The following is a 14,385-nucleotide window of genomic DNA, read 5'->3' on the forward strand; positions in this document are numbered from 1 at the left end:
TTATCAAATATAGGCTTCATTTTAATCAAGAAGATTTTTTTTTGCATTCTAACATTTTCAGTAAAGTTAAGCACATTTTACCCCCCAATTCCCATTACCAAAATGCATCTGGACGTTTTACTTTTACTATTTCAATTGTTTTCAATGATGATTCTAATTGCCGCAACACAGTAATTTTTTACACTATTTCAGTAAAAAATATGCTATTGTACAATGTTTTAAAATCAAAATTCGCAAAAATGAAAGGCAGTATCAAGGGAGTACTACTATGATGTATAAACGTAACAATTTTAATAACTTTTTTCACATTGCAGTAATTCTTATTTGTTTATTTTGGTTTTGGTGTAAAATAGGACCAGGACACTTTTGTGCGGTCTTTTATATAACACAATAATAGACCGGTGTCTAAAAAATGAACCCAAAATTACACAGAGTAAAAAAAGAATAAATGAGTGTAAACCCGGAATATCTTCAAGTAACAAACACCCTTTATTTCCCAGACATAACTCAAATAAAATAAAATAAAGACCCCTCGCAAAAGGAAAGAAGCACACTGTCACATTTCAGTCATGCAAGCTTTATCTGGCATATCAGTCTTGAAAATGCCGAAATGTTGTTGCGTTAATAAATATAAAGTATTCTTTGTTTGCAAGCAACAGAAGTATGTGGGATCGACATAACTCAAAAAACAAAGCTAACTATACAGTTCTGCTTCAGAATATCTAGTTTACTTGTTAAAATGTGCCTTAAACAACTCTGAATATCTTTCAAAGATCAGTCACTTATGAGGTCCCATTGCAATTATGCCCAAAAGTATACTTCCGATTTTGATGGGAAAATTTTCTGTGCACACATACACATGCGGTTGGGCGCATGCATGCTACGACTGCTATGAGACACCAGACTATTTCTCTTCACGAGTTACATCCATAAAGATGTCTTTATATTCCTTCAGACTCGAGTTATACAATTACAGGTATCTCCTGACCTCCTCACACATGCGCTCTTGACGTACACATCCACTGTTGCAGTTTCCACCTTCGTCCTCCACTGTTAAGCGGAGATTACATCTACTAGCGCTTCTCCGTGACAGCAACGGCTCAAATGTAAGTGTTGCCACCTTGTGGATCTGCTAATTAGTGCAAATAATTACAGGCGCATGCACGTTCTGCATGTTCAAAGACGCACGGTTAGAAAAATCGGGCTGCACACGCTGAAGTGCTCGAGCACTCTGCTGATGACGAAATTTGCATCACACATCCTGTACGCAGACCTCTAACATTTGCGTCTGACCGAAGTATACTTTGGGCTTTAGGATGCAACAGGACTTTAGAAGGTAGCTGCATATGTAAACAGTAGACAAGGCAGCTCAATATGTTTTGGAACAGTGTAGTAAATGGTACCTCAACGGCTTTTTGTATTCTCTCCATGTTTCCATCCAGCATGGCTTTGGCTACTGCATCTCTGATAGTTTTGTAGGCCATTCCACACACTAGATAGTGGTCAATCTGACTGCTGTCTTGATTCTGAGAGGAACGAATGTGAGTGACTCATGTTAGTCACAGTTAGTCAGAGTTACAGTATATCAGCGAGACCATCTATCTGAAACCCACCGACTGCAGAATCTCCTCAGGAAACAGCCACCCGAACTCTTTCTGTGGTAGAAGTTTCTGAACAAATTCAACCCCCTGAAGACTGCAGACCTTTCTGATGAGATAGACTCTGTACCAGTCGTTCCTGCTGCGGCGACACAGATCCACCACACTCTCCAAAAACACTGAAGGGCCATTAGGTACACCTGAAATTATTTAAATTACCAATTTCTGTCAGCATAATTCTTTTGTTTTTTTTCTGGGCATTGATTGACAAATGGTTAAACTGATACATGATTTGAGTTTTTATTCTTCCAGTAACACTTTCGGTGCATCTACTAGCCCTTTCCACAAGGAGGATACAAAACAGACCTTAAAATGGAAAAGTTCATTTTCCTTTTCAATAAAGGGTCAGTTAACCCACTAACAAACAGTGTTGGGTAAGTAAAAAAAAAAAAAACAATTAATTACAAATGACTAATTCATTATTTTATACTGTAATCAGATTACCATGCTCTTATACTACTTTTTGATAACGAATTACTTTACTTTTAAGTAACTTTCTAAAGCACTTCACAGAAAAGTTATTTTTCCATTTAACCAATTCAAAATAAATGTCTATATTTTTTCTTTTTCATTGTCACATTGCCTTCAGCACTCACAGAAAGCAAAAAGACGTTCATATGAAAATACTTAATGTTTAAATGTACTCCACATAAATATTATTTTGGAAAATGTGTAACCCTAGTAAATGTAATTAAAAGTAATTAACTTATCTAATAGAGTTTTGTGTTCCTTGCCACAGTCGCCTTCAGCTTGCTCACTGGGGTTCTAAATACAATTATTATTTAATTATTTATTTTTATACATAATTTATAGTCATATTTAATCAAACTGCACAATGATGACTGTAAGACATTATAGATATTACAGTTTCATTTTCTGTTAATGCATGATTTTCTGTAAAGCTGCTTTGAAACGATGTGTGTTGTATAATCTGATTACAAAAATTACAAAAATGTAATATTACACTACTTTTTGACTAAAAAGTTACTAATTAGGTTCCTGTAATTAACTACCTTGTAATTAGAGTACATCCAACACTGCTAATAAACTAAACATCAAATGAGCGGATTTATTTTCTATTCATGTGATAGGAGGTTTGCATTTTTTTTTTTTTTCATTATTTTGTAAAAAAAAAAAATACACAAAAAATAAAACAATTACAATAATAATAATAAAAAACAGAATGGGTAACAGGTTGCACATTAAACCAAAATCATCACACAGGAGGGGCTAGTTGGTTTGTGACCAAATGTGTGTTTGTACTTACTGAAAATATTTCCCATGAATTATATACAAAAAAAAATTGGTTTGATCATTTTTCTCACAAACATTTTTGAGCTTGACAAATACAGTTCATGACATTCTGTAGAAAGGGTCCAAATAATGTCACTTCCTGTGTCACGATTTTATGTCTATATCTTTTCTTTTTTTTTTTTTAAGTATTGGAACACCAATTTATACTCAATTTGTGGAAAGTGTCATATAATCAGTCGTGGCCGATTGATTTCTTCGAGGTAGAAGTATTGTAAAGTTTGAAGAAATCATGATGTTTAATCAAGACAGGGAGCTTGTCCAGTGAAGCTGAACACTAAAGGCTAAATCACTACATTTACCTCCAGCAGTAACCACTCCGTTAACTAGCAGGTCAGCAGCCATATCCAGACCGAGTCGAACTCTGGCCAGCTGCTGCAGGTGTTCAATAGACGCAGTGTGTTTGGACACAGAATCAGACTGTAGGAAGTCCTGCAGAAAGTGTGTTTCCTCCTGCAGACACACATGCTGCTCTGCCGCAGAGTGCCACTGCATCCGCTCATACATTGAGTCCTGCACACACACACACACACACACAACTGGAAACATCTCTTTTACCATACATCACCTTTACTCTAACCAAATACCACAATAACACTTTTAATACTAACATTTTAATACTAATCCTAAACAAAGTACCCAGAACACCCTAAATGTTAATTTTTTCATTATTATTTTAAAGGAATTAAACTAGTTTTAGTAGCACCACTTTAAATAATATTCTTACAGTAAGATACATTTTTCTTTAAGAAGCAACATTTTATAAGATTTATTCAGACTATGTATTTTGCATACAAGAGTATTTCTCTCATCCCACTGGCAGATTGTCTCCATGTATATACATTAAACAAAGTGCTAACGCTTACATGCAAGATACATGCTGTGAAAACAAGTGTTAATATTATTTCATTCTTAAAGCTGAAGTGTGTAATTTCTGCACTGCCGCTAGGAAAAATAAACATTGTTTTCAAACAGCTTTCTGAACACCCCTCCTCGTCTTCTGTTGACCAAACAAACAGGTAGTCCAGCCCACAACTCACGCACTGGCTGAGTCAATGTTGTTGTGTCGGGCTGGACGGGCCGCTCAGACAAACAAGAGGAATTATTGAAGCACCACAGAGACACAGTGTTTACAGTTTGAGAAAATTCACCTTCAAATAGCTGACTTATAGCTGTCTCTGCATAATAAGCTGGGATAGGAGAAAGTATTAGAAATATTTTGAAGATTTTGAAAAGTTACACACTTCAGCTTTAATAACATCTTTCTGAATATTCACTACAATTTTGCTTCAAGTAAATGTATCTTGTTTTAAGAATGATTACATATATGAACTAGACAACAACATAAAGAATGAGTTTTTTTGCAGTGTAGTAGTGCGATGTGTCACTAAAATGAATTTCATTCCTACCTAGCTTAACCAGCTTCTTAATGAAAATGTATACTGTCTGACCAAGTCTTTCAGAAGGTTTATTCAAATGCAGTAAGATTTATATAATTATCAAGACCACTAGTATTGTAAACAACTAAAACACATCTGGATCCAACATTCTGTACAATATGGCCAGACTGGTCAGTGATATACACACCTCTAAGCAGTTTATGTACAAGGAATAAAGCTCCGTTTTATCAGACTCCTCTATGATGTTGTTTTGCTCAATTTCTTTCAGATGCTGCTGAAGATAGTGCTTCACATCATCAAAGCTGAACGAGGGAAAACATAAAACATCCAGATTATTATACAGATAAATCTGTAAGAAGAGTGCTGTGTGAGCAGTAAGTTGTTTGCTCACCTGTACTTGAGCAGCAGTTTCAGCACCACAGAACGCACCACTGGATTTTTATCCACAGAGTCATCAAACGGAGAGAGAGCCTTAGTCAAGAACCGCCGGTCTTGTCCTGAGAGAATGAGGAACAGCACAATCTGTAGCTTTTATTGTCTATAATCACACAAACTTTAAAAGGATTGTATTATGTAAACATACTGTGACTTTCAGAACTCAAATCTATTCAAAAACCTCATTTATTGACACTTCAATTTCATGCTGCAAAAAAGACTTGACTGCAAATCTTCATGGCTGTGGGCGTTTCATGTGTGACTGAGGTCACAACCATAAGTGCATTAACATAAAAAGACCTCCCACGTCAACAACACCTATTAAGTATTCAGAGATTTTGTCCGCCCAGTTCATGACGAAGTAATCAGGAGAAAGCAGAGTAAATCCTACAGTATCATTCCTGAAGAAGCAGATACAATTATTCTAATTGTTATCTAGATGTGGGAGAAGTGCACAGAGCGTTGTGCTGTTTCTGGCTGTGTGTAGCACCTGCCAACTACAATACAGGGTGGAAAGAAATCTTGGCTTATTTTCTAGGTGGAGTTTGATGAAAAAACACAAGAATGTGTAGGAAATGGTCAATCTTGTTAGCAGAATTACTGGCGAAAATGTTCATTGGCCGAGGTTTTTTTCATTTTGCCAACATGATTTAATTAAAACATACTGTTGATGAAAATATGATGAGAAAAAAATTATATTGCAAGATTTTAACAATACACTTTGTGTAAAGAAGGAAAAGTCTAGAAAGAATTGACTGAAATAATCCAGTCATAGTATGTTGTGGATTTCCCTGCTGAACACCAGTACAATGAACTTTACAAATGGGTTAATTAACAGGGATGCGACGAAATGGTCATCTCACAATTCGGTTCGATATACAATATGAGGTTCACGATTCGTTATAATCTCGATATAACTACACTTAAATTACAAAGTATGACAGAAAATGGTTTATTATTTATTTATATTTTTGCAAAACAAATGTACATTACAATTTCTCATCAAAATAAACTTCTTTCATAAATAATATAAATGCTCAAAGTTTAAATAATGAGAGTTATATTTAAATTAAATAATAATCACAAACAAACAAGCCTTCAAAAATACTGTGGTAAATTCAGGCTGATCAGGTGCAGAACAAGTAATAAAACTGAACAGAACCTGTCCTGAAAAAAAGTGTATATTTACTTTTTAATAATTTGTCTTGATTATTAGAATCATATTTTAACTTTTTAAAAATATAAAAATTATAAATTCTATAAATTAATATTACATCATAAAATTGTATATACTGTATCATAATGATATGAGCGATCAATGATTGAAAATGTGTACAATTCGTACATCCATTTGCATTACAAGCGCTAAATAGGTTACTGTCACTTTAAGAGTTCAACGTGCATGTCACAGACTCGCACATTTATTAACGAGAGAGAAGTCCTGATTTTTAGACCATTTGTGCTATTTGTGATTAAAATTAATATTTATTTTTACTTTTTTTTATCTGACAGAGAGGATATTAAAAGACACATTATTTAATGAAAGTGGAGTATGGGATCTCATCTTTGATGGACACACATTACACGGAAGAAATGGACCATTTTAATCTCAAGCATTTTTCAACAAAACAAGACATTTTTCCAGGTATTCCAGTACTTAAATTTCTAAAAGCAAAATTCAGGCACTTTGAGCACTTCAAGCACCTTGTGTGAACTCTGTAAACAGTGTAGCAAAATAGAGCAGAAGGGTTTAAATCAAGCGATAGAGAGATTATGTTTCACAGGTCATTTTATACATGATCACATGGATAGAAAACAATATTGCAAATTTCGAAATATCAAGTTTTGCTTCGATATGGTATTCATCATTTTTTGGTTCACAATATATCGTCCCATCACTAGCAATTACCTCACTCACACATCAATCAACTATATCCACAACATAAATGTAATATTGCAACTTACATCAATGCACAAACAACAAAGTATCCTTAAATACGTGCTACACGTAACACTATCCAAAGCTGTCCAAAAGTCAGGAATTCACAACAGAGCCACCTCTAAAAGTAAATAATCCTTCTGTATATTCATTATCTGATATCATTTCAGGAGCTTAGCTTTTCAGGATGGTTTTCTGATCTTGGTTAATCTTACATATAAAACATTTTAATCTTTAATATGTTTGACACATGTTTAAAATTTCAGGTAGCTTGTGCATTTTTCAAAATATTTGAATATTTGGTTAACGTTTAGTCTGTTACAGATACATGTATGTCAACTAAAAAAAAACTATTGTCATCAACTAAAATTATATGCCATTTTAGTCTAAGTAAAACTGACTAAAATAAATGAATATGACATGAAATATTGACTAAATTTAAGGACATTTTCATCACAATACAAAAGTTATAACCAAAAGAAAAACTGTGAAAATGAACACTGGATATACAGTACTTCCTTTGAGACAGAGAAGCAGAGATGGACACAGTCGTACCTCTGATGTTTGGGAGTGAGCCGGGCTCTACCATGAGGAGGGACAACAGGTGGAGGATGATGTCTCTGCTGGGTGGGGTGTTGTCCTTGAAGCACACGGTGGACACCAGATCAATGAAGAAAGCATTACAGCGCTTTCTGAATGACGCATTTCGACTGATGAGAGCCCTAATGACCAAAATCAACACAATCTTTCAGGCTGCTGTACCTAAACAGACAGACAGATAGACTGAATGATAGACAGATAGATATCTGTCTCAAGCCCAAACACTATGTGAATTACCGTATGGTGTCAGAGGCCTTTAGCACAAAATCATCAGGCACTTCCTGTATACACAGTGGGCAGTGCATCTGACCGGGCATTAGCCACTTTTTGATACAGATCAGGCAGTAGATGTGGTCACAGGGCAGACTCAGAGGGTCTTGAGGGTCTCCCATGCACACTGGACATGGCTGTATGCCAAACCTGGGTATAAAAAAAAGCGTCAAATCCCCTCATTTCAACCATACACTGTGAAGAATAGTTTGTATTTTTGACTTGTTTTCCAGTAAAAACATCTACACATTCTTAAGTCTTGTTAGAAAAACTTACACTACCATACAAAAGTTAATAAACACTATGAAATGTCTATGTTTGTGAAAGAAAATTATCATTTTATTCACAGAGGATGCTTTAAAATTGTTAAGAATAACAGTAAGGACATTTATAATGTTGCAAATGACTATGTCTATTTAAATAAATGATTTATTCTTCAAACTTCCAGTTCATCCAAAAATCATTTTTTAGTTTATTCTAGATCTTCAGGTAAAGTTTCATCCCATGCTTTCTACAGCACTTCCCAAAGATGTCATTGGCTTGTAGAGCACCTCACCCAGACTTTCCAGCCAAATTTTTCTAACATCAACACCTCAAACATCGATTCATCCATCCATTATACTAATTTCTACTCATTGACTACTCATTCTTTATGTAAGGGATAATCCACGGCTAAGTGTGTGGTAAACGATTTTAATGCACACAGCATGGAGGCGTCGCTAGCCGTGATTTATCCCACTTACAACATGGTCACTTGCCAGCATTGATTAGTTACAGCTGTCATTGATTTTTGCAGCTGCAATTTTGACTGGAAGAATAAAAATAACGGTTAACTTTATCTACGGGTCACTGGATCTTGAGTTTTGCCCATTCTAATCAGACACAGAGATAAAGTAGCACGATAATATTATAGTGTTTTGAATTAGTTACATAAAAAGCTGTACGAATAATTGGAAAAATCGACGCTAATTTTTTTGGAGACCACACTCTGAGAAGAACTCTGTGAATTGAAATGCACAATCCAGAAATAATAATAGCCACATAATGTAGAAGGGTTGGCACTCCTCAGAACATGTAATATATTTAATTCCTATTCTTTGTCATTTTCACAAATGAGGAAAAACCAGCGTTGCTGACGTGACAGTAGTAATAGTGGCACTTACTGTTCATGATGAGGGAAAAACCATCCAAAATGCTCTGAAACCTCTTAGACATCGGTATGGTATCTATTAAGGCTACACAATTGATCAGATTAAGAAAGAAATCACTATATGGCCTTGCGTGATCTCTAAACCACAAAAGGCTGAGTTTTATAAAAAAGTCTTAATTCAGAGCTTCAGTTAGTGATGCATGATCAAGCGAGTGTATGCTGCAATATTAGATGATGTTTATCATATTACAATTTAAATCATCTTTTTGGACAGCGAAAGATGCCTTTGATAGGTCCTGGTTTCCTTCTCCCCCACCCCCACCCCATTATCTCCAGGTCGGACTCAGAAATAGGAGTTGATGGACGCTGGTGTATCTTCCGTTTATTTTTCACACTCTACTTAAACACTTAATCTCTGTAGCACTATAAAAGTCCTGTTTGTCTGAGCGGCCTGTCCAGCCCCACACAACATTGATTCAACCAATGGCATGAGCTGAGGGCGGGACTAGCAAACAGAGGGTGAATTGGGAAAGCTGTTTATTTGTGTGATTCCATTTGGTGGCGCTAGTCGCGCAGATATTATACACTTCAGCTTTCAAGAAAGAAAAAAAATGTACAAACTGTTTAAAAAAAACATTAGGTAAAATTTTTTTTTTTTATTGTTTTTTTTATTGTTTTAGGCATAAATCTCATGACTTACTGCCTTTTATCCAATATTAGCTACTTCAACAGTCTCTGATCAAACAGTTGTAACAAATTCTACCTAAAAATGCTCTGTGATGCTCTGTCTTTGCAGGCTTTGAGTACGGTGATCACTGCCTCAAATGGCTGCTTCATTTTGAGGTCTGAGTCCGGCTCTAGGACCTTAGGCAAATGAATAAGTAAAAAGCAAAAATTACATTATAAAAAAAAAAAAATTACTTTTTGAGGAGGTAGTATAAAAGCCCACTCACTTGTGCTAGGTGTCGAGTGTGTTGGAGAACCAGCGGCCATTCCACTTCCCCAATACCCAGCAACATGTGCTCCACAAACAATGCAAGAGAGAAAATGCGACGCCAGCCATGCCTGAAAAAACATTTGATTAGATATTTTTATTAGGAGTAATTTGTTAATTTGTATTGTAGCAATTATGTAACATGCTACTTCTAAAAGTAAAGTTCCCCAACACTGATGATAGCACAGTGTATCTTAGAGCTCATAACTCACTGGATGCGGGTGGTCATTTGTTGGGTCCTCACGCTATACTGCCGTTGGCTCTCCTCACAGCACACCAGCTCAATTGGCACCTGTAGCTTCTTTACACGTCTAAGCCAGGTCAGACATTCAGCATCTCCATTTAGAGTCTGAGGCTCCAGGTATTCAATGCAGGCCAAAGCACCAAACACATCCAACACCTGACAAACACACGGACTGTCAGATGGAAGTAACAATAGAACCACATGCACCAGCCTTCATTTACACAAAGTGATCTGTGAAAAATAATAATAATATTTCCATAAAAAGGATTCCCACTGCATGTTTTAAATGTGTTTAAATGAGGGTGGTGCTCCATTCAGAATTGAATTTGAATTGCAGTAAAAACAGGGTGTAGAATTGTTATATGAATTTTAATTTAAGGATGTGGAAATAAAATGGAATTTAAATAAATTAATATGCTGTATGTTTGGCTTTTAATAAATAGTTTCATTTTGCAGTTTTTTAATTTTGAATTACCCATAAAAATATTTTAATACACACAACATGTAGTGTACTTTTAGAAACATAAATATACATTAATAATCAGTGTTTGATATGCCAGCTACACTATAGAATTTGTTTTATAACATATTTGAATTTGTAGTTGATAGTATTGCATTTAGTTGCATTATGGTTTAATAAGTAGGCATGACATAAATATTGATATGTCAATAATTTATCATCAGCATGTTACTTTATAGGAACGTTTTTGGGGCATTGATTTATTAACATTAGCCGACATTTAAATTAGAAGCCTAATATGCATGCTTTCCAATTCACTGCGTAATAGCGTCGGCAGACCACAACAGGGTGATTTACTGAAGCCAGTTGCGCATACTAGGACAAGGCACAATTGAAACTAAGTTGTGGATCTACGTAGTCACCATTCACACAAACGTTACGAAGGTTTCTGTACTTCTTCAAGAATGAACAGTGACGTTGAGGAGTTTGCAGGTTAGTATATGAAACTGGTGTAACTCTGCAAACTGAACGATTAGAAATTATCATGTAATTTCTCTGTATGCCTTGAAGAGGTTTCATTTAAGCTGTCAAAGAGCAAAAAGACACTGAAAATACAATGTGCAGGCTACACGAAAAAACATAAACACAATATATCATCCAGTGAAGGCAAGAGTAAATAATCTTTGTCCTTTGATAATGATTTGGGAAAACTATGCGAGTTGCGCTCCGTGGCACGGCAGAAATTTGAGCAGCCTTCGGACACGCCGAGTGGCGGCGGCGATGTTTGAGTAACGTTGTCGAAAATAATTTCTTAGAATACACAATGTTGTCCGCCAGACATGTACGGTGTGTCTTGATTTCATGTGAACATTTTTACATGAGTGGCACAAACAGTCACATGACCAGAGCCATTTAAATCCACTGTGCTGCTCTGAAGATTACGCCTGTGTCAAAATTCCATAAAAGAAAGCAAATAAAACCTGTCATGATACACTTACAACTACCATATTTTGTACATATAATGTTTAAAGGGTCTATGAATGATTTATTAATAATAATAATATAAATATGCTATATTGTTATATATTTATATACAGTATATAATAACATATAAATCATGCTCACAAGACAAGTAATACAGAGACCCATTTTTGAATAGGTGACTGATGTCATTCCCTTTCCCCTCATGGGCTTGTTGATGGCCACTCCAGTACCTTGACTTTGTTGTCCTTAAGCCATTTTGCCACAACTTCGGGGGTATGCTTGGGGTCATTGTCCATTTGGAAGACCCATTTGCGACCAAGCTTAAACTTCCTGGCTGACGTCTTGAGATGTTGCTTCAATATAGCCACATAATTTTCCTTCCTCATGATGCCATCTATTTTGTGAAGTGCAGCAAAGCACCCCCACAACATGATGCTGCCACCCCCATGCTTCACAGTTGGGATGGTGTTCTTCAGCTTGCAAGCCTCACCCTTTTTCCTCCAAACATAACGATGGTCATTATGGCCAAACAGTTCCATTTTTGTTTCATCAGACCAGAGGACATTTTTCCAAAAAGTAAGATCTTTGACCACATGTGCACTTGCAAACTGTAGTCTGGCTTTTTTATGGCGGTTTTAGAGCAGTGGCTTCTTCCTTGCTGAGCAGCCTTTCAGGTTATGTCGATATAGGGCTTGTTTTACTGTGGATATATATACTTGTCTACCTGTTTCATCCAGCATCTTCAAAAGGTCCTTTGCAACAACAGTTCTGGGTTTGATTTGCACTTTTCACACCAAACTACGTTCATCTCAAGGAGACAGAATGCGACTCCTTCCTGAGTGGTATGATGGCTGCGTAGTCCCATGGTGTTTATACTTGCATACTATTGTTTGTAGAGATGAACATGGTACCTTCAGGCCTTTGGAAATAGTTCCCAAGGATGGAATTGTTCCCAAGGATGAGGTCTTGGCTGATTTCTTTTGATTCCATGATGTCAAGAAAAGAGGCATTGAGTTTGAAGGTAGGCCTTAAAATACATCCACAGGTACACCTCTAATTGACTCCAATTAGCCAATTAGCCTATCAGAAGCAAATTGTCTAATTTCCTAAAGGTTTGACATCATTTTCTGGAATTTTTCATGTTGCTTAAAGACACAGTTAACTTAGTGTATGTAAACTTCTGACCCACTGGAATTGTGAGTCAATTAAAAGTGAAACATGTTTGTAAACAATTGTTGGAAAAATTACTTGTGTCATGCATAAAGTAAATGTCCTAATTGACTTGCCAAAACTATAGTTTACTAATATGAAATCTGTGGAGTGGTTAAAAAATGTGTTTTAATAACTTTAACCTAAGTGTATGTAAACGTCTGACTTCAACTGTATATTGATGATCATCGGAAAATCTTCCGACTATCGATGCGTGAAAAGGCATCAAACCCAAGCCTACTAATCAGTAAATAAAACAACAACAAAAAAAACACATTCTACATATTAGGGAATCAACAGTCATATTTAGTCAAAATGAATGATGTAATTATGTTTTGTCACAAAATGTGCATTGGACTAATGATGTTTCTCTGTTGTGTGACAATTTTTTTTTTTTTAGTTGCAATTCAGCAGTACCATGCATTCATCCCCTTCTAAACCTTAAGAGAAGTGGTGACAAAAATGGGGATGGAAAAGTAATTCAATTATGAAACGTACTTTCCCCCTTTAAATAAAAACAAATACATTGTACATTTACTAAATAATAACATTACACTACAGTTATATACAACTTCAGAAACAACTTAAAATCTAGAGAACGGGGTACCTGGTTTATGGACTGTATGCCACCACAGCCAATTTTAGAACATTTCAGTAAATTCCACCACCCGTCATTACCATTTGTATTCCAATTCAACATTCTGTGGAGCGTGGCCATTTCCAATTCAAATCCAACTCTTGAATTAAAAGGGAGCACACTCTTACACCCTGTCTACACTGGACACGAGTGTCGCATCAAAAGCAATAGAACCCCATTATAATCAATGATGCTGTCTACACTGGAAGCGTCCGTCGTGCCGACAATAGATGGGTGTCTCGTTCCATGTTGCGCTGCACGCGCTGGCACTACTACACAAATTAAATGGTTTAGAACATTCGTGTGGATGCGTCCAGTGTAGACAGCCTCAAGCCGTTGCATCTCGTTGTGTCACCCAGTGCAGACATGGCATTACATTCTGGTTCAGATGTTCCCATTCACTTAAAAGTCTAATTCAGTCTAAGTCTAATTTCCATGCAGAGGATGCAAGTTACAAGCACTTACCAGTTCTGTGCCCTCTCTGGCATTTCTATTACCCAGGAGTATTTCAGCTATCTGAGGTTCTATACTGATCATTCTATAGAAGTTCTGTATGCGGTTCTTGAAATGATGGTAAGCAGCATGAACCCACGGCAGAGAAATGACTTCACTTTCATGGGCTTCCTGGCCGGCTCTAAGCTCATTCACACCACAAGTAAGGGCTCCACGTAAAAGCTAAACAGTAATAACAAACAGATATAAAAGTTACTGCAATCATATTAACATATGAACAAGCATGTGTATGTTCAACAAGTGCTTGTGCTTAGAATTGTGGATGACAGGCAGAAACATTTCTTTGAAAAGGGTTCCCACCTCTAGGTCCAACTCCGATGTAACACTCATGGTCATGGAGATAAAATCCTGAAGATACCTGTGGAAAAACTCTGTCTGCATCTGTTGGGTTGCTTCAGAGATGTACCTGCCTAAGGGGGTCTTCCAAAAGAACTTTTCAAATTGCTTTATAGTGTGTCCTATTGTAAGAAATTGAAAAAAAAACATTTATTTTTTAGCTTATTGCCATCAAACAGAAAAAAATAGAGAAGTTTGAGAATAATTTGATAAGTTGTGTTAAAGGTGCATTTTTTTTTTCTTAT

At 36.1% G+C, this 14,385-nt stretch overlaps 1 protein-coding gene across 2 annotated transcripts in view; it reads right to left on the reverse strand.

Moving 5' to 3' along the window:
* rnf213a (ring finger protein 213a) overlaps positions 1-14,385 on the reverse strand; it is a 104,428-nt gene that overhangs the window by 38,145 nt on the left and 51,898 nt on the right. For both annotated transcript variants that reach the window (XM_051714302.1, XM_051714301.1), the window contains exons 39-50: positions 14,105-14,262; positions 13,757-13,966; positions 9,970-10,157; positions 9,717-9,828; positions 9,527-9,627; positions 7,581-7,763; positions 7,299-7,465; positions 4,761-4,866; positions 4,557-4,671; positions 3,272-3,482; positions 1,614-1,798; positions 1,404-1,526 (exon numbers count right to left, since the gene is read on the reverse strand). In XM_051714302.1, the coding sequence (XP_051570262.1) occupies positions 1,404-1,526; positions 1,614-1,798; positions 3,272-3,482; positions 4,557-4,671; positions 4,761-4,866; positions 7,299-7,465; positions 7,581-7,763; positions 9,527-9,627; positions 9,717-9,828; positions 9,970-10,157; positions 13,757-13,966; positions 14,105-14,262 (1,859 nt within the window). The remainder of the gene's footprint in view (positions 1-1,403; positions 1,527-1,613; positions 1,799-3,271; positions 3,483-4,556; positions 4,672-4,760; positions 4,867-7,298; positions 7,466-7,580; positions 7,764-9,526; positions 9,628-9,716; positions 9,829-9,969; positions 10,158-13,756; positions 13,967-14,104; positions 14,263-14,385) is intronic.

Source organism: Myxocyprinus asiaticus, chromosome 13 (genome assembly GCF_019703515.2).
Source record: "Myxocyprinus asiaticus isolate MX2 ecotype Aquarium Trade chromosome 13, UBuf_Myxa_2, whole genome shotgun sequence".
In the NCBI taxonomy this organism is placed as follows: Eukaryota; Metazoa; Chordata; class Actinopteri; order Cypriniformes; family Catostomidae; genus Myxocyprinus; species Myxocyprinus asiaticus.